Genomic DNA, 20876 nt, shown 5'->3' on the forward strand with positions numbered 1-20876 from the left:
TACAGGAACCAGTTCAGATTCAAGAGGATTTAAGGGGTTAGAAATCTTTCATAAAAGTGACCCCATTAAAAAAAACTACAACCCTTAAAGTATATAAAATGACACTCAAAGTTAACACTTCAGGTGTTTCACAGGAATAGCGGCTAAATGGAGAAAGTGTCAAAATCAAATTTTTTTTTACTTATATGTAGCCCCAAATGTTTTATTTTTACAAGGGGTAAAAGAAGGAAAAGCCCCTCAAGATTTGTAATCCTATAACTCCTAAATATGGAAATACCCCAAATGTGGATGCAAGGTGCTGTGCAGCTCACTACACGGCTCAGAGAAGAAGAATCACCATTAGGCTGTGGAGAAAGAATTTGACTGGAATAGTTTTCGGGGGCCATGTCGCACTTACGAAAGCTCCAATGGTGTCAAAAACAGTGTAAACCCCCGACATGTGACTCCATTTTGGAAACTACACCTACTCAAGGAATGTAATAAGGGGTGCAGTGAGAATTTACACCCCACAGGTGCTTGATATAATTTTGGAACAGTCGGCCATGAAAATGAAAAATTAAAAAACTTTTACACTAAAATGCTTGTGTAACCCCAATTTTTCAATTCCAAAAGGGGTAAAAGAAGAAAAAGCCACCCAAATGTTTTACCTATTTTCTCCCATGAATAAAAGTACCCCATAAGTCGACAAAGTGCTGGGTCACAAGTATGTGGGACCTCTACTGGCAATTCTATGGGGGGGGGGGGGGGGGGGGGGGGGGGTAAATGTAGTGTTTCCCCCCCCCCCCCCCCCCCTCCCCTCTCCCCCCCCCCAAAAAAAAAACAAAAGAGCAAAAAACACCTGTACACCCTAATAAAAAAAAACTAAAACAAAAAAACACAAGTACTAAAGAATACTGCTTTTTAATAAATGCCATAAAATAAAAAGGGCATAAAAAAAAAAAAAAAAAAAAAAAAAAATAAAACACACCACCACAACACACAAACACAGACCACTATAACAAATATATCCCTTAGAGTTCACAAAAGCAATGTAAACCAGCTTCCTTTGCTTCTAGAATAGTAATTTGTCCTGGTTATGCAGAAATAGCACCCCTTCTCCTCCCACAAGACCTGCATCAGAAGGCAATGTTCATACAGTCAATGTCTGCACGGAAAGTTTCCGTGCTGACATTGCCCCAATAGCGCAGCGCACCACTCGGAAATGCGTTGTATCATCGACGACAATGCATTTCCACGTGGACTCCGCACAAAGAATAGACATGTCTATTCTCACCGGAATTTGTATTTCCGCTGCAGAAACTGGCGCCAAAATTATGCTGTATGCACAATGCAGCAGAATCCCACTGATATAAAAAAAAATAATAAAAATAAAAAAGACTCTGCTGCTACAAAATCTTCCTGCGGAATACCAATGTGGAGTTCTGCACGAAATTCCATCTTGTGAACATACCGCAGCCGAATTGCATCCTGAAAATATTACAGCCATGCTTGACTATTGCTGTAAAGTCCAGTGAATAAGCTATGTATGATATTGGCCTCATTCACATTCCTCATTTTTTGGCTTAAAACTTACGAACCATGAAACCAGAAAGAAAAAATATGAAAAAAAGTGCATAGCACATCCAAATAAAGTGCAACATTTTGGCCTCAACATAGGCCTTTGTCAAGCAAGACTATGCTGAAACACTGCACTTTATTTAGATGCATCATGCACTTTTGTTAGGATAAACATGCACTTTTTTTAATGCTTTCCTGTGTTTTCTGCTTAGATGTTGTGACCAGGGTTTGGGACTACTGGGTTGATTGACTTTGCATCTTTTTTGCTTCATTTAGTAAGGCTGAGTAACCACTTTTGTGCTGTTAAATCTGTTTTTATTCTCTTTTATATCACAGAGACATGTCAAAAGTTTTGATCAGGTGACCACCGATCAAAAGTACTAGCGGAGGGAAATGCACGTTAGTGTGCTTCCCTACCCGGCTTGCCTCAATCCCCATCCAGCTTCTCTGGACTGCTCCATAGACTTACAACGGAGGTGCAGGATGGAGATTGCTGCGAGCAGGGAGTAAAGTGCGCTACTGCATGCTTCTCCTGCTCTTACTCCTCTGCACAAGCTATGGGTATACATTCATGGCTGTAAATGTTCACAATCCTGAAATGTTTCTATAAAATGAAGTATTTCTCACAGAAAAAGGATTGCAGTAACATGTTTTGCTATACACGTGTTTATTCCCTTTGGGGGGAATTTATCATTGTATATAGAGCTGTTTTGTGTCTATTTTTGTGCAAAAATATGCGCAAGTTTTTTTTGCGCAAATTTTGATAGAATTCTTCATCGCCTTGTCAACAGTTAAGTTTACCATAGAGGATTTTCTACTGTAGAATCATATTTACTAACTGTGGGGTTTTTTTGCGCCAAAAAAAAATGCGCAAACAGCATTTTCTTGAGCAAATATACACCACCTCGGAGGACACGTACCAAAGTGTCTATTTTGGCACAGTAAGGACTTCTACTCCCATCATGTACAGACTCTGCCCATGATGGGAGTTAGTCCAGGGGCTGAGGTGCAGATCGCACCAGGTCATTCTGCAGAGACCCGCGTTTATTAACTGTAAAAGCCGGCGGTACATGCGTCTACACTGCGCACCCAGCCTGTAGTGAAGAAAACTGTCTTGAACACTGTCATAATTCATAATCCTCGCCGCCGGGAGAGGGGAGCTCCGATTGGTCAATAGGTATTCACCAATCAGAGCTCCCATGTTCCGGCGGCAGGAATTAAGACAATGTATATAGAAGCCGGCGGGGTGCGCAGTGTAGACGCATGTACCGCCGGCTTTTTAATTTAAATGCGGATCTCAGCAGATCATTCTCTGGAGAGCTGCTGGGATCTGCAATCATTAAGTATACAAACCGGCGGTACATGCGTCTCCACTGCGCTGCCCGTCGGCTTCTATATAAATTGTCATAATTCCTAATCCGCGCCGTAACACGGGAGCACGGATTGGTCAATAGCTATTCACCAATCAGAGCTCCCCTCTCCACAGTGTAGACACATGTATTGCCAGCTTTTACAGTTATTAAACTGTAGTATGATAGTAGTATTAGTCCAAGGGCAAAAAGGGACAGATCTCGGTTCACATTATGCGTTTTGCATAATGGGAACAGAGCCTTTCTGGCAGTGTGTTCCCAAACAGGGAGACTCCAGCTGTTGCTTAACTACAGCCCCCATGATGGGAGTTGTAGTTTAGCAACAATTGGAGGCTCCCTGTTTAGGAACACGCTGCATTATGTGCGCTCTTCCCAGGGGAGAGCGCAAAAAATTTACTAACCCATATTTCTTGTTTTTCTTTTTTTCTCATTTCAGATACCTGAATGTGGAGGACTACGTCAGATTTGGTGGACTGTGACGATGACCAGCGTTTTTTATTTTTTTTATTTCAATAAAATGGTTAACGAGAGCTGTGGGGGAGTGTTGTTTTCAAATAAAAAAAATTTTTTCAATGGGTCATGTTTTTTTTTTTATAATTGAATTTTCAGGGTTAGTAGTGGAAGCTGTCATATAGACGGAATCCATTACTAAGTTGGGGCTTAGTGTTAGCCCTAAAATCAGCTAACGCTAACCTCTAATTATTACCCCAGTAGCTACCACCACAGGGGTGCCGGTACCAACAGGCCCAGAGCGTCAAAAATGGCGCTCCTGGGCCTAGGCGGTAACAGGCTGGGGAGGGCCAGTAACAATGGTCCTCGCCCACCCTGGTAACGTCAGGCTGTTGCTGCTTGGTTGGTATCTGGCTGATACTAAAAATAGGGGGAACCTATGAGTTATTTTTTTTATAAATAAATTTAAAAATAAGTGTGTGGTTCCCTCATTTTTTCAGTATCAGCCAGATACCAACCAAGCAGCAACAGCCTGACCTTACGAGGGTAAGCAAGGACCATTGTTACTGGCCCTCCCCAGCCTAAATAAGGACAGCCTGTTACAGCCTAGGCCCAGGAGCGCCATTTTTGATGCTCCGGGCCTGTTGGTATCGGCTCTTCCCAGAAACCCTGTGGCGGTGGGTACCGGGGTAATAATTGGGGGTTAGCACTAGCTGATATGGGGGCTAACACTAAGCCCTGGCAGAGTAATAGATTCTGTCTACAGGACGCCTTCCACTACTAAGCCTGAAAATTCAATTGTAAAAAACACAACACATTGAAAAACATTTTTATTTAAAAATACACTCCCCCACAGCCCTCATTAACCCTTTTATTGACATTTAAAAAAAAACGCTGTTCATCGTCTCAATCCACTAAATCTGACAGTCCTCCGCATTCATGTATCTAAATTTCTAAGAAAAAAACCCAAAAAGTTTAGTACATTTTTGTTTCCACACACAAGCAAAAAACGCAAGAAAAAAAATGCAAGAAAATCTGACAAAACGCAGGAAAAAGCTGGGACAGTAAATTCTGAGCAAGAGTGTAAATTAGACAAGCAATGTAAAAGGGGTAAATCTGTGTCTACAATAGACAAATAATGATAAATCTCCCCCTTTGTGTGTATTGGAATTAAACCAAAAAAGGGAGGGAGGGGGGTGAGAGGAAAAAAAAAAAAAAAAATAATAAGCAAATTGAACAATGTCACACCACACTTTAAAAATGGGCTGGACAAAATTATTGGCACCCTTAACTTAATATTTGGTTCCACACCCTTTGGAAAAAATTACTGAAATAAGTCGCCTCCTATAAGCATCAATAAGCTTCTTACACCTCTCAGCCGGAATATTGGACCACTCTTCCTTTGCAAACTGCTCCAGGTCTCTTATTGGAAGGGCACCTTTTCCCAACAGCAATTTTAAGATCTCTCCACAGGTGTTCAATGGGATTTAGATCTGGACTCATTACTGCCACTTCAGAACCCTCCAGCGCTTTGTTGCCATCCATTTCTGGGTGCTTTTTGACGTATGTTTGGGGCCATTGTCCTGCTGGAAGACCCAAGATCTCGGATGCAAACCCAGCTTTCTGACACTGGGCTGTACAATGCGACCCAAAATCCGTTGGTAATCCTCAGATTTCATGATGCCTTGCACACATTCACGGCACCCAGTGCCAGAGGCAGCAAAACAACCCCAAAACATAATCGAACCGCCACCATATTTCACTGTAGTTACTGTGTTCTTTTCTTTGTAGGCCTCATTCCGTTTTCTGGAAACAGTAGAACTCAACTCAATAGGGACCTATTAGGGTTATAGGTTGAACTTGACGGACTCTGGTCTTTTTTCAACCTTATGAACTATGTTAGTATGTTACTATGATGTGCTTTACCAAAAAGCTCTATCTTGGTCTCATCTGTCCACAAGACGTTTTCCCAGAAGGATTTTGGCTTACTCAATTTCATTTTGGCAATATGTTGTATTGCTTTTTTATGTCTGTGTCAGCAGTGGGGTCCTCCTAGGTGTCCACGGATAGTTTGTGCTGAGACTGATGCTCCCTGAACCTGCAGGACAGCTTGAATATCTTTGGAACTTGTTTGGGGCTGCTTATCTACCATCCGGACTACTTGCATTGACACCTTTCATCAATTTTTCTCTTCCATCCACGCCCAGTGCCATGGGTTGCAAACTTCTTGATAATGTTGCGCACTGTGGACAAAGGCAAATCTAGATCTCTGGAGATGGACTTGTAACCTTCAGATTGTTGATATTTTTCCACAATTTGGTTTCTCAAGTCCTCAGACAGTTCTCTTCTCTTTCTGTTGTCCATGCTTAGTGTGGCACACAGACACATAATGCAAAGACTAAGTGAAATTCTCTCCTTTTTATCTGCTTTCAGGTGTGATTTTTATATTGCCCACACCTGTTACTTGCCCCAGGTGAGTTCTAAGGAGCAGCACATGCTTGAAACAATCTTATTTTTCAACAATTTTTAAAGGGTGCCAATTATTTTGTCCTGCCTATTTTTGGAGTTTGGACTGACATTATGCCCAATTAGCTTTTTTTCCCCCCTCTCTATTTTGGTTTAGTTCCAATACACACAAAGGGAATAAACAGGTGTATAGCAAAACATGTGTTACTGCAATCCTTTTCTGTGAGAAATACTTCATTTTCTAGAAAAAAATTAGGGGGTGCCAACATTTACGGCCATCACTGTAATTTTAGCTAAAAATCAGCCTTATGGGGGGGGGGGGGGGGGGGTTTATGAATACCTGTCCAGAGGAAAAGTTGCCCAGATGCCCATAGCAACCAGATCGCTTCTTTCATTTTTAACAAGGCCTCTGCAAAAACGTTAAGAAGTGATCTGATTGGTTGCTATGGGAAACTTTTCCTTTGCACAGGTTTTGATAAATCTCCCCCATGGAGTTTTACAAATGAAAGCAACTGGAATATAACGAGAATATGCCATTTGCTGACAGCATGTTCCAACCAACTGGTAGGATCCCATTGTGCCTTAGAATCATCAAGACACAATGCTACACTTAGCCGGTGTTTCCAAACAAGGATGCCTCCAACTGTTGCAAAACTGTTGTCAACGGCTGTCCGGGCATGCTGGGAGTTGTAGTTTTGCAACAGCTGGTGGCAGCCTGGTTGGGAAACACTGGCCTAAGCACTGACTTCTTTAAAACGTTTCGCTGCACAGCGATGCTTCCAGCTAACTATTGTCTGTGATGCTGCAACATAACATTTCTGTTTAGCTTAATGGAAGAGTGCCAAAAAGAGAGAGACTTTTCATACTCCACATCAGCAGGGGTCTCAGAGTTTGGATCCACATGTATCTGAATGTTGTCACATACTCAAAACACAGGGGGGGGGGGGGAATAAAAAAAAATAAAATAAAAAAAAACACACCACATTTAGTCTTACAGGAAGTCTTAAAATCGGCTGTTTTACCTTTTCTGTAAACAAGTCTGCTGACCACGACAATGGTGATTTTATTACTTTTCTTCTTCTGTGGGTCTGGAGTGAAGTCTGTAGGGTCTACAGCATTTGGAATCACAGAGACAATCTGAGGATCCAGAGCCGCTCGGAGCACAGTGTTTTCTTTGCTGGTGTAAGACACGCAGATAATGTGATTTGTATCACAGAGAGACACTGTAAGAAGTTTGTTGGTGAGGACAGAGCTAACATCTGCAAATCCAAAGAGAGAATGGTCTGTAAAGACTGTATGGAGTCCCAAAGTCTTTGCATGAAAAAGGGCGTCATGGGCCATGGCAGAAAAAGAACTGTGTGAATGAACAACGGTGACGCGTTCCCTTACGAATATATACCTGAGAAGAGGTAGGCTGTGCAATAATGTAGTGGCTGTAGACTGGTTATACATGACTTTTAAAGGTAAGTAATATACCTTCAGTCCATTGGTGAGGTAGCGGATTCCTTTCCTGTCCCCATAAGCATGGGTGACAATTATAACCTTGTGTCCTCTCTCGATCAGGCACTGTGAAAGCTGATAAATATGACTTTCCACCCCACCCATATTTGGGTAAAAAAAGTCAGAGACCATACATATGCTATGAGTCCTACATGGCGTATTCACAGTTCCTGTAGTCCTTAAAGAGTTACTACTGGAGCTGGCCTTGTTCCCATCTCTTCTCCTGTGAACCATAGTAGAGACCAGAGGTAGAGAGCTGCCCACTCACTATGTGGATCTGTAGATCAAATACACAAGTACTAGTCAGTGAAAAAATAAATCCACAATAAATACGGTAAATTATATAATTAAAATAATACAGTATAAAATACATACAAATTAAAGAGATAAGAAATAAAGTATATTGTTTTACCCCAGCAATCTCCCCCCATAATAAATCTATTCATATATTTTATTTTTCTCAAATTGAATTATTTGTAAATAAAGTATATTTGGTGAATTCTGACAATCCTTGTGCTACCAAAGCAAGTCTGACCCATTAAGACAATAACTCTGTGGTATCTGGCACTAAGACACTACCAGCAGATTCTTTAAAAGGTTATTCTGGTGACAGAATGTCTTTTTCTAAAAAGAATTAAAAAAAAAAAAAAAAAAAAACTCACTTGTCCCGACCCCTGCGGCTGCTTGTCCAATAGTGCTGCTCACCACATTGATGCCTCCAATACACTGTATATTTAAGGATTGCCAGGCAGAGAAGAGCCCCGCTGCTTGTCATGTACAGCATTTAGCATAAATAACTAGACGTGTGAACTTAACATTTCTCCAAGCAATATATCATTTAATGTCATACAATAAAAAGACCAGGTATACAAAGGAACGCCTAGGAATTTTGTTTGTTATTGACTTACTGTAGTTTGCACCAAAGCCATGGTGCTGCCTAGCTGTGAAATGGAGATTTTCACCATCACTATGAAAACAGTTTCACTCTTAGGGTGGGTTTGTAGTGTACGGGTGCTGGACCCGGTTGGGAGGGGTGAAAACCCTTGGTTTTAGATCCGGTCAGAAAACCGTATACGGGCCAAAAATGAGACAACCAGAGTCAGCGTTTGACTCCGGTCGGCTCATTGAAATGAATGGGGTTTGGGCCAGATCCGGCTGGGATACGGGAGCGGCGGGTTTTTGCCCCTCCCAACTGGATCCAGCACCCGTACACTACAAACGTAGTGTGAACCCACCCTTAGAACCTTTCAGACTCAAAAGGGGAAATGATAGCAGGATCACCCGCACTAACTTGAATATATAGATATAAAGCGTGGGTGATCCTCTTAAAAATGCTCTTTACCCGGTTCCGATACATTCAGGGAATCTTGAGATATCTTCGTGGCTGGTAGGGTAGGCTGATTTTTTGTTCTGTGCAATGGAGGCGGCTCCTGAGCTTTCAGCGAGCTGTTTCTTGTCCCAGTGACGATCTCATGACAAATTCATATTTAGGAAAAGGAAGGAGAGATTGGGACCCAGGGCACTTGAAACCAATTGCTGAAAATGTAGGAGCCGCCATCATTGTACAGAACTAAAAAGTAACATACTAGCCACAAGGAAGATATTGCAAATCTCCCTGTATGTATTGGAACCAGGCAAAGAGCGACTTAAAGACGATCACCCACACTATATCCAGGTGCGGGTGATCCTGCTGTAAGTTTCCGTTTAATAGAGTTATTCCCATCTTATAATGGATGGCATTTCTCTAGGATAGTGTGGTAGGCCTCAGGGGTAGGGGTAGTGTAGTTGAGGTGTTGCTTTGGTATATCAGGAGTTAATGTTAACCCTGTCACTCGTGACGCCAGGCTGAGGGCTAGTATGCTGAGGTAGAACTCCGGCCTATCGCCGCCCTTCCCAGTAACGATAGGTGCATGCATAAAAAGACTGAAGGTCCACAAGGTAGTTGAACTTGAATAAACTTTACTTAAGAACTTGCGGTACATCCAATGAACAGTAACAGTCTTTGGCAATACAGTCTTTACACACTCTGGTGACTGACAGTTGTTGCGGACCTTGACTTTGCATAAAAGTCTTAGAATTAGGGTAATTTGCAGAGATCCATCCAGATTTAGGGGTTATAATAGGTCCGGTGATCTTGCAGAGTACATAGGGATTGATTACACTCACGGTTTGTTAAGTCCAGCCGTTGCCGCAAGGCTCGGGCCTAGTCTCACTGATGACAGCTGCGCAGAGATGCTGCTTGCTTGACAGCGCAGGAACAAGAGAGCGAACAATGGCCACTGCACCCTTATATGGGCAGGGCCGTTTTAGATTGGTCCGTTGTCAGCTGTCACAAGGAATCATGGGTGAACACCTGACTTCCTCCAAAAGGTCCTCAAGCACATACCATAGAGTCTTGGAACGCATCACGTGACCCGCAGGTCCTGCGACGCTACACTAGGTAAGAATACATTTATTTACATATATACACATTGAATTTAAATAATTTTAGTTATAAAAGGGGTGACAAGGGGCTAACTTTAGATGAGGACCCCAGCCCTACCTAGGGACTCTGTCGTTGGGGACCTCACCACAAGCAACGGATACAATCCGGTGCCAGGACACCACAATAGGTTATCACTTTAATGAACATTGGGGGTCCAACCTCTGGGACACCCACCGATGCTTCAAAATAAGTGGATGCACAGAAGATGTAGTGCTGTGTTTCCCTGCAGTGGTGGTCTCTACCAGTCAGATACCATTTATCCTTAAGTGACAGCATAACCTATTACTTTATAAAGATAGGAAATCCCCTTGAGTTTGACCTAAAAAGTTTTGTGTATCATCAACATTATGCAATGTCTTCAACTGCCGGAGCTCCAGTGAAGTGTACAAGCTAAAGGGCGTAACTGTGCAGAAGAATGCAGGCTTGTTCCATTTAGGGCGAGGCGGATGACACAAATATTCAATAAGACAAGGTTGGAACAATACTTATGTCAACCATGCTCCAGCGCTGCACCACTACAAGTTGATGTAGAGCCCTTTCCCACGCACCTAGGGAGCCGCAGAGCCCTTTCCCACGCACCTAGGGAGCCGCAGAGCCCTTTCCCACGCACCTAGGGAGCCGCAGAGCCCTTTCCCACGCACCTAGGGAGCCGCAGAGCCCTTTCCCACGCACCTAGGGAGCCGCAGAGCCCTGCCCACGCACGTAGGGAGCCGCAGAGCCCTGCCCACGCACGTAGGGAGCCGCAGAGCCCTGCCCACGCACGTAGGGAGCCGCAGAGCCCTGCCCACGCACGTAGGGAGCCGCAGAGCCCTGCCCACGCACGTAGGGAGCCGCAGAGCCCTGCCCACGCACGTAGGGAGCCGCAGAGCCCTGCCCACGCACGTAGGGAGCCGCAGAGCCCTGCCCACGCACGTAGGGAGCCGCAGAGCCCTGCCCACGCACGTAGGGAGCCGCAGAGCCCTGCCCACGCACGTAGGGAGCCGCAGAGCCCTGCCCACGCACGTAGGGAGCCGCAGAGCCCTGCCCACGCACGTAGGGAGCCGCAGAGCCCTGCCCACGCACGTAGGGAGCCGCAGAGCCCTGCCCACGCACGTAGGGAGCCGCAGAGCCCTGCCCACGCACGTAGGGAGCCGCAGAGCCCTGCCCACGCACGTAGGGAGCCGCAGAGCCCTGCCCACGCACGTAGGGAGCCGCAGAGCCCTGCCCACGCACGTAGGGAGCCGCAGAGCCCTGCCCACGCACGTAGGGAGCCGCAGAGCCCTGCCCACGCACGTAGGGAGCCGCAGAGCCCTGCCCACGCACGTAGGGAGCCGCAGAGCCCTGCCCACGCACGTAGGGAGCCGCAGAGCCCTGCCCACGCACGTAGGGAGCCGCAGAGCCCTGCCCACGCACGTAGGGAGCCGCAGAGCCCTGCCCACGCACGTAGGGAGCCGCAGAGCCCTGCCCACGCACGTAGGGAGCCGCAGAGCCCTGCCCACGCACGTAGGGAGCCGCAGAGCCCTGCCCACGCACGTAGGGAGCCGCAGAGCCCTGCCCACGCACGTAGGGAGCCGCAGAGCCCTGCCCACGCACGTAGGGAGCCGCAGAGCCCTGCCCACGCACGTAGGGAGCCGCAGAGCCCTGCCCACGCACGTAGGGAGCCGCAGAGCCCTGCCCACGCACGTAGGGAGCCGCAGAGCCCTGCCCACGCACGTAGGGAGCCGCAGAGCCCTGCCCACGCACGTAGGGAGCCGCAGAGCCCTGCCCACGCACGTAGGGAGCCGCAGAGCCCTTTCCCACGCACCTAGGGAGCCGCAGAGCCCTTTCCCACGCACCTAGGGAGCCGCAGAGCCCTGCCCACGCACCTAGGGAGCCGCAGAGCCCTGCCCGCGCATCGTATTTTCACAGCAGATTTTCCAACAATTTACTTCAATGGGTCCTTAGAAAATCAGTAAATCTGCTACTTATGCAGATTTTCTGCTGACCCACTGAAGTTTATGGTAGCAAAATTTACTGCAAATACAATGCAGGGAATTTGCACGAAATCCACCTGTGTAAACAGAACCTTAAAAAGGAAAAAAAATATAACAAGGGAAACCACTTGCTGTCAAGTGACAACTAGAGTGTTTGTTCCCTCTGCCTGTCAGGAGCGATCTGTGACTGTTCATGCCATAGCAGATGGTGCAGGAATCTGCCAGTAAGAGAGAGTACCAAGAGGAATGGGAAAGGGTCCAGACATCAGTGACATTTTATAAAGTTAAGATTTAAACATATCAGGGGAATGCTCACTAGCAATTCTTATCTCAAAAAGAGGTAATCCAGTTACCAAATACTTCTTCCCTATTCTCAGGATAGGGAATAAATGTCAGATTATGGAGGGTCCAACCACTGGAACCCCCCGCGATCTCCAGCCTGCGCTCCGTCTCTGAGGATAGGGGATAAGTTTATAGATATTATATACCGTAACTTCTTTAACATTTTCTTATCCCAAGATTACAAGTTACCACCAAGCCACAGGATAGGCAGCTGAATGGGGTCCACAAAATAAGATGCCTTGTCCCAAAGTGGAGTGGCAGTACGCATGCCCGCCCACTGAGCACAGCGCTTGGCACTGCTCAGAATTCCCATCAAGAGTGATCGGAGCAGTGGGCAAGCCACAGTTAGTTCTTTCTATTACTGACAACATTTCTCCCCTGTTCTGGTTATTGCCAGAGGTCTTAGTGGTCGGAGGCCCACTGATCACCTAGTTCTCCTATGGATAGAGAATTAATTTTAAACTGACAGTATAACTCTTTAATGTAAGGATCCAACAAATACCATAAGGGTAAGTTCACACATACAGGATCTGCTGCATATTTTCTGCAGCCGATTTTGCTACCCAAAATGGGTAGCAAAATCTGCTGCACAAGATATGCAGCAGATCCTGGACATGTGAACGTAGCCTAAGGGTACATTCACGTGTGTATTTTCTGCTGCAGATTTGCTGTAGCAGATTTTGCTTCCCATTGAAGTCAATGGGTAACAAAATCTGCGTAGGCAATTCTGCAGCAGAAAACGCTCACGTGTGAACGTGCCCTAAGGGTATGTTTTGTTTTTGTCTCCTGTGGGGGACGGTATTTGTTAGATGTCCTGGTAATTGGTTACCTTATACCGTGTGATCTCTTCAGGGACAGCAGCACAGCCGGGCACTGATATGTTGTACTACAAGTCCAGCATGCTCATAACTAGTGGGATAAGGGGCTGACAAGGCAATAGCAGGGAATAAGGACTTCACTGTCTGCAAAGCTGCTTTAACGAAACGCTGCCACAGATGAAGGAAACCATCTCAATAACCACGCTGAAGAGGTTAAATGAGGATTACAAAGGTTATTGCTTCATACCTGCCAGGTTTGTGTCATATCAGAATATGACGTATTTGTACTTCTGTTAATAGCTAATCGCCTTCTATAAACTCTTCAAGAACCTGATCTGTGTGTACAGCGCCTTTAAATGATGTCACATTATGGGTGCAGTCACATCCTTGTAGACCTGTCAAGGACAACAAAGACTTTTTTTCTGACTGGAAGATAAGCTTGAAGAATGGTTCTCTCCACACATTTTGCTGTTCGGGCATGCTGGGAGTTGTAGTTTTGCAACAGCTGAAGGTCCACTGCCTTAAAGGAGATATCCAGTGGTGTAAAACGTATCCCCTATCCTAAGGATAGGGGATAAGTTTCAGATCGCGGGGGGGTCTGACCGCTGGGGCCCCCGCGAGCTCCTGTACGGGGCCCCGGCAGCCCGCGGGAAAGGGGCGTGTTGACCACCGCACGAAGCGGCAGCTGACACGCCCCCACAATACAACTCTATGTCAGAGCCAGAGATTGCCGAAGGCAGCGCTCCGCCTCTGCAATAGAATTGTATTGTGGGGGCGTGTCAGCTGCCGCTTTGTGCAGTGGTCAACACACCCCATTCCGGCGGGCTGTCGGGGCCCCGTACAGGAGCTTGCGGGGGGCCCCAGCGCTCGTACCCCCCCGCTATCTGAAACTTATCCCCTATCCTTAGGATAGGGGATACGTTTTTCACCACTGGACTACCCCTTTAAAGTGGTACTCTCCCATTGTGCTCCCCAACCTGCACCTCTGATGCTGTTGTAAAACTACAACCCTATGACAAAATGACATCTTAAAGGGGTACTCCGGCCCTGAGACATCTTATCCCCTTATCCATAGGATAGGGGATAAGATGCCTGACCGCGGGGCTCCCACCGCTCGGGATCCCCGCAATCTTGTATTCGCCACCCACCTGTTGGAGCTGCATGTTGTGGTGCCAGCTCTAAAACAGTCGGGTGGTGACCAAGGAGCTGGAGTAGCTTGATGTCACGACTCCGCCCCCATGTGACATCACCCCCCGCTATGCAAGTCTTTGGGAGGGGGCGTGACGTCACGATACTCCGGCCCCTTGGTCGCCACTCGGCTGTTTGTGAGCTGGCACCGCGGCGTGTAGCTCAAACAGCTGAGTGGCGCATACAAAATGGTGGGGGTCCCCAGAGGCGGGACCCCCACGGTGAGACATTTTATCCCCTATCCTATAGGGGATAAGATGTATCAGGGCCGGAGTACCCCTTTAAGGCTACACTCACACTACCGTTGTGCCCGTCAAGAACACCCATTAACAGACAACAGCGGGTCCCAATGGACCCCATTATAGTCGCTGTTTTTAAGTGGGAGAAAAAGACGGCACAAGCAGTATTCCCCCCCCCCCCCCCCTCTATGGGCTTTAAGCTGTTGCACAACTACAACTCCCAGCATGCCCAGACAGCCAGTTGGGCAACATTCTGTAGACCTGGTCTAATGATTACAGGTTGTGACAACCACATAAATAATACAAGCCAGAGGGGACAGGGACAACTGCTGTCAGGTAGAAGCGGTTACCCATAGCAACCAATCAGGAAACTGCTTTCATTTTCTTAAAGAGCGCCGGAGAAACGAAACCTACAATCTGATTGGTCGCTGAGTAACTGTCCTCCGCACTAGCTCCTGTCATCTATCTCGCTTTACTTTCCCTGTCAGAAACCTAATAACCTCAAAAGTAATAATCACACTCATGTGCCGCAAGGAAAACGCAGCAAGAACCGCACACCTGTAAGCGCTTTCTCGCTTAATAAAGTGAGTGACTGAATGGACTACTCCCCTGTTATTAGTAACACTGCCCGGCCCCGTGTTATACCGACAGCAGCGCATCCTTACCGGCCTCTTAGCAAAACAGCTCTCCGCATCCTCCGCCACTGAACCACAACATGTACCAAGCGCTTCCTAGTTACCCGCCCCCACACACAACGTCAGCCAATCACAGCGCACGATACACAATCATAGCTGTAATCCAACGAGTTATTTCATTGGCTGTACAACGTCTCGTCTCGGATTGGCTGTTAGTTCTCCCCTGTCAGATACTATTGGCTTAACACATAAATGGGGCGGGGCTAGACGGCTGTAGGAGCAGATGGGCGTTGTGCGGTGTGGGTATGTTTGTGGGCGGAGCCTGTTTGTAACGTACTATTATATATGGCACTCCCAACCAGTGTGCCCCCAGCTGTTGCAAAACTGCAACTCCCAGCATGCCCGGACAGCCTTTGGCTGTCCGAGCATGCTGGGAGTTGTAGTTTAGCAACAGCTAGAGACACTGTTTGGAAAACACTGAATTACAGTTTCATGGTCTCTCGTCCTATACTACCAGCGACACCTAGTGGCTTGTCATATACTCTACAATGTCCAGCATTATTATTATCTATAACCCCTTAAGGACTCAGGGTTTTTCCGTTTTTGCACTTTCGTTTTTTCCTCCTTACCTTTTAAAAATCATAACCCTTTCAATTTTCCACCAAAAAATCCATATTATGGCTTATTTTTTGCATCGCCAATTCTACTTTGCAGTGACATTAGTCATTTTACCCAAAAATGCACAGCGAAACGGAAAAAAAAATCATTGTGCGACAAAATCGAAGAAAAAACGCCATTTTGTAACTTTTGGGGGCTTCCGTTTCTACGCAGTGCATATTTCGGTAAAAATTACACCTTATCATTATTCTGTAGGTCCATACGGTTAAAATGATCCCCTACTTATATAGGTTTGATTTTGTCGTACTTCTGGAAAAAATCATAACTACATGCAGGAAAATTTATACGTTTAAAAATGTCATCTTCTGACCCCTATAACTTTTTTATTTTTCCACGTACAGGGCGGTATGAGGACTCATTTTTTGCACCGTGATCTGAAGTTTTTATCGGTACGATTTTTGTTTTGATCGGACTTTTTGATCACTTTTTATTCATTTTTTAATGGTATAAAAAGTTACCAAAAATGTGCTTTTTTGGACTTTGGAATTTTTTTGCGCGTACGCCATTGACCGTGCGGTTTAATTAATGATATATTTTTATAGTTCGGACATTTACGCACGCGGCGATACCACATGTTTATTTATTTATTTTTTTACACTGTTTTATTTTTTTATGGGAAAAGGGGGGTGATTCAAACTTTTATTAGGGAAGGGGTTAAATGACCTTTATTAAAACTTTTTTTTTGCAGTGTTATAGGTCCCATAGGGACCTATAACACTGCACACACTGATCTCCTATGCTGATCACTGGCGTGTATGAACACGCCTGTGATCAGTGTTATCGGCGCTTGACTGCTCCTGCCTGGATCTCAGGCACGGAGCAGTTATTCGCCGATCGGACACCGAGGAGGCAGGTAAGGGCCCTCCCGGTGTCCGGTCAGCTGTTCGGGACGCCGCGGTCCCGAACAGCCCGACTGAGCAGCCGGGTCACTTTCACTTTAGAAGCGGAGGTCAGCTTTGACCGCCGCTTCTAAAGGGTTAATACCGCACATCGCCGTGATCGGCGATGTGTGGTATTAGCTGCGGGTCCCGGCCGTTGATGAGCGCCGGGACCAACGCGATATGATGCGGGATCGCGGCATGATCCCGCTTCATATCGCGGGAGCCGCCGCAGGACGTAAATATACGTCCTGCGTCGTTAAGGGGTTAATATAAGGTTTCTTATGTTGACAAATTCAATTGACCTTAATATTATTAGCTAAACATTTGTCTAGAACCGAAGATCCCTAACTTATTTGACCAAATCCCCTCCCCCATCCCCCTTTAGTAAGAAAAAATAAATAAATCAGCCCCCCCCCTGAAAATGTATCTTCTGTAGGGTACGTTCACACACACAGGATCTGCTGCATATTTTTGCTGCATATTTTGTGCTGCTGATTTTGCTACCCATTAACTTCAATGGGTAGCAAAATCAGCTGCAGAAAATATGCAGCAGATCCTGTATGTGTGAACGTACCCCTAAGTGAACAAACAGAAAGATGCAATGACAGATTAGGGTTCTTTTATGTCAGGGCTTTCCAAACTAGTTGCCACGACCCATTAGTGTGTTTACACAACTCCCAGGTGTGTCCAGGACCGTCTAGTCCCACAGTAGCAGCCGCCGCTGATCAGTGTTCTAATGTTGCCACGGTCCAAGCTGCTGATCTTAAACAGAAGAACAGCGCCATGGCCACTTTAGATCAGTGAGCTGCTGGGACTGACAAGTGACGCCCCTGACTTCGAGGGGGGATAATGAAATGGCACAGGGGTGATGAAGTAACACAGAGGTGGATGGAAGAGGGTGATCAAATGGCACAGGGGTATTAAAGGGGGGGGGGGTGATGGAATGGCACAAGGGGTAGCCGCCACATTTGTAATGCTGATACTGGATACCTGCATCATGTGCGCCATAGAATGTGCAACGTGATACGTGCACTTGACCATACGTTGAGGAGTGTGTCACCAAACTATGTCTTTAAAGGGTGTCACCAACATGAAATGTTTGGAAAGCTCTGTTTTATGTCCATAATCGTATAGACCAGAGCTTTCCAAACTTTTCACGTTGGGGACACCTTTTTTAGATGTGCATAGTTTGGTGACACATTCCTCGCCGTATGGCACGTATCATGTGCATCCTACGACGGATGCCAGTTTCCAGTATCAGCATTAAAAATGTGGCTGTTACCCCTTGTGTAATTTCATTTTGCCCCTTGATCAGCCCCTGTGCCACATCATCCCCCTCTCCCCTCCTTCCTCTGATGCCCCGCTGTGCCATGTCATTTCTTACCTGGCCTGTGTCCCCCTGGTGCGCTCTGGCTGGCTCAGATGTAGGGGCATGGTGTCTCGGCAGATCTGTGTTGCGCACTGCTGAGTGACATTCTCCCTCTTCTCCTCAGTGTGATGTTAGGGGCGTCACTCAATGCCACTTTTAAAGGGGTACTCCGGTGAAAAACTTTTTTTTTTCAAATCCACTGGTGCTTGAAAGGTAAAGGGGTTATCCAGGAATAGAAAAACATAGCTAATTTTTTTTCCCAAAAACACTGTCTGTCTTCAGGTTGGGTGTGGTTCTGCAGCTCAGTTCCATTGAAGTGAATGAAGCCAAGTTGTAATACCACACCCTACCTGGAGACAGACTGGGAGTGGTTTTTGAAAAAAAAAAAAGCTCTGTTTTTCTATTCCTGGATAACTCCTTTAAATAGATTTGTAAATTATGTCTATTAAAAAATCTTAATCCTTCCAGTACTTATCAGCTGCTGTATACTAGGTGTCAGCAGAGAGCACTGTGGTCAGACAGAAAATTACTACACAACTTCCTCTGTAGGATACATCAGCTGATAAGTACTGGAAGGATTAAGATTTTTTTTAATAGAAGTAATTTACAGAACTGTTTAACTTTCTAGCACCAGTTGTTTAAAAAAAAAAAAATGTTTTCCACTGAAGTACCCCTTTAACTTTCTGGTACCAGTTGATTAAAAAAAAAAAAATGTTTTCGACCGGAGTACCCCTTTAATAGCACAGCTTTCTGGATCAGTCCAACTGTATTGCAAAGTCTTCTTGAACAAATTCTGTTATAGTTGATGCCTGAATTTCCTTCTTTATTACGGTTTCATATACCAGGTGCCCCCTTTCTTTGGTCTGGTTGCAGCAGAGTAGCTAAGGGCTCTGTCCCACTTTTCCCTGGGAACATACACTGATTGTGATTTTCTCTGATATCAAGCTGTCTCTTCCTCTGTGATGCAGCTTCTGTGACAAGCTGTTTCTCTCCCTGCAAAGTAGCTCTTATGGCAGGCTATTACACTTTCTGTAAAGCAGCTCATTTTTAAGAGCCGAGGAACGTGCTCTCGATTCACCCAAAGTGAAAGAAAAAGTGCAAACGTCTTACACTAAAAAAAAGTGCACAAAAGATGCGGTCTATCGCAAGCCCTTCTCCGACAAGAGAGAGGCCCCCCAACAAACCTTACCCTTCGCCTCCGGACCAAAAAGTACCTGCAAGGTTCCAGGTTCGATGTCCCTTTTCGCCGAAGCTACTAAGGGACCACAAATGCTCCCGGCATCCCCCTTGGCGTTAGCCAAGGTATCTGCCCGCAGAGCCGATAATGGTCGGTACCCTGCCCATGCAGAAGTACCCTGGGTTTTTGCAGAGAGGTGCGGAACCTAATAGCCACACACCTCCCCTAGACCGCTAGGAGGGACACCCAGAAGGGCTACCACAGCCTAACAATCCTCTGGACACACAACACGCAAAAAGTGACACAGTGGCAAAAAATAAAGAAATAAGTGAATGTGTGCAGACATTGGGGCTGGGCGGTATGACCAAATATGTGTATCACGGAATTTTTTTTAACTTACGGCGGTTCCACGGTATATAATGGTATTTTCACCCCCCCCAATCATGTGACCTGCCAGCGCTGATCTGCCCAATCCCCCCTGCCCCAATCATGTGACCCGCGCGCGGTGTTTGGCTTCCCCCCCCCCCCCCCCCAAATCATGTGACCCGTCAGCACTGTTCTGCTCCCCCCAATTAATGATCAGCCCAGCGGGGTACTACTCACATATGTCACTTTCAGGCACTGCCCTCCTCATCTTTGTTGGGGGCCGCCGGCGATGGAACTCACTGTACGCCAGTGGTCTCCAACCTGCGGACCTCCAGTTGTTGCAAAACTACAACTCCCAGCATGCCCGGACAGCCAATGGCTGTCCGGGCATGCTGGGAGTTGTAGTTTTGCAACAGCTGGAGGTCCGCAGGTTGGAGACCACTGCTGTACGCTATATACCTATGCCGGGGCTGCAAAAGATACAGAAAATAAACTTTAACTTACCTACGTCGGCCACACGCTGTTCCTTGGGACTGGAACGTCAGACAGCCGTCAGCCTATCACCGGCCGCAGCGATGTCCCGCCCTGGCCAGTGATAGGCTGAGCGCACTGTCATGTAAGAAGCCGGCCAGAGCTCCTTACATGACAGTGGGCTCAGCCTATCACTGACTGGGGCGGGACATCGCTGTGGCCGCTGATAGGCTGACAGCTGTCCGACGTTCCCGTCCCCAGCGTGTGGCCGACGTAGGTGAGTTACAGTTTATTTTCTTTATCTTTTGCAGCCCGGGCATAGGTATACAGTGTACAGCAGTGGTCTCAAACCTGCGGACAACCAGCTGTTGCAAGACTACAACTCCCAGCATGCCCGGACAGCCGCTGGCTGGAGGTCTGCAGGTTGGAGACCACTGGCATACAGTATAGAGTTCCGGTGGCCCCCAACAAAGAGGAGGAAGGCAGTGCTTGCGGGTGACATATGTGAGTAGTACCCCGCTGGGCTGATCACTAATTGTGGCGGGGGGGGGGGGGGGGGGGGCAGAACAGTGCTGGCGGGTAACATAGGATTAGTTCCCCAAGGTGTGAACAGCGCTGCGCTGGGCTGATAATACATTCCCGAGGGGGAGGGGCCCATACGTTATTGCGGTATGGGGGAAAATTCATATCGTGCAGCCCAAAAAATTGGGTATGAACCAGTATACCGCCCAGCCCTAGCAGATATACTGCCCGGACATCCAGACGGATTTATAAAAATTTCTCTGACCCTAGCCAGAAGGCTGGGAATCAAGTAGTCAGTGCCAAAAGATGAAGAGTTCATGTTGCCAGTGCTTCCACTCAGTGAGCCAATACTCCCAGTGAGTTTCGGCACCTCGGGGTCACCACACCCTGAGGCACTAAAGTACCTCGGC

The 20876-nt window shown here is 46.7% G+C and overlaps 1 protein-coding gene and 1 long non-coding RNA gene across 5 annotated transcripts in view; one reads left to right on the forward strand and one right to left on the reverse strand.

Annotated features, from left to right (window-relative positions):
* PIGA (phosphatidylinositol glycan anchor biosynthesis class A) overlaps positions 1–15169 on the reverse strand; it is a 28599-nt gene extending 13430 nt beyond the window's left edge. The window contains exons 1-3 of one of the 3 annotated variants that reach the window (XM_056559184.1): positions 15033–15140; positions 13188–13335; positions 6866–7620 (exon numbers count right to left, since the gene is read on the reverse strand). In XM_056559184.1, coding sequence (XP_056415159.1) covers positions 6866–7577 — 712 coding nt within the window. In that variant the 5' untranslated portion in view covers positions 7578–7620; positions 13188–13335; positions 15033–15140. Of the gene's footprint in view, positions 1–6865; positions 7621–13187; positions 13336–14628; positions 14711–15032 lie in introns of those variants that run through there. The other 2 variants (XM_056559183.1, XM_056559182.1) reach the window with 2 other exon arrangements.
* The window catches only part of LOC130356966 (uncharacterized), a 107958-nt gene continuing 101878 nt past the window's right edge, over positions 14797–20876 (forward strand). The window contains exon 1 of one of the 2 annotated variants that reach the window (XR_008889046.1): positions 14797–14951. This is a non-coding gene — a long non-coding RNA (uncharacterized LOC130356966). The remainder of the gene's footprint in view (positions 14952–20876) is intronic. The other variant, XR_008889045.1, reaches the window with a different exon arrangement.

This window comes from Hyla sarda, chromosome 2 (assembly GCF_029499605.1).
Source record: "Hyla sarda isolate aHylSar1 chromosome 2, aHylSar1.hap1, whole genome shotgun sequence".
NCBI lineage: Eukaryota > Metazoa > Chordata > Amphibia > Anura > Hylidae > Hyla > Hyla sarda.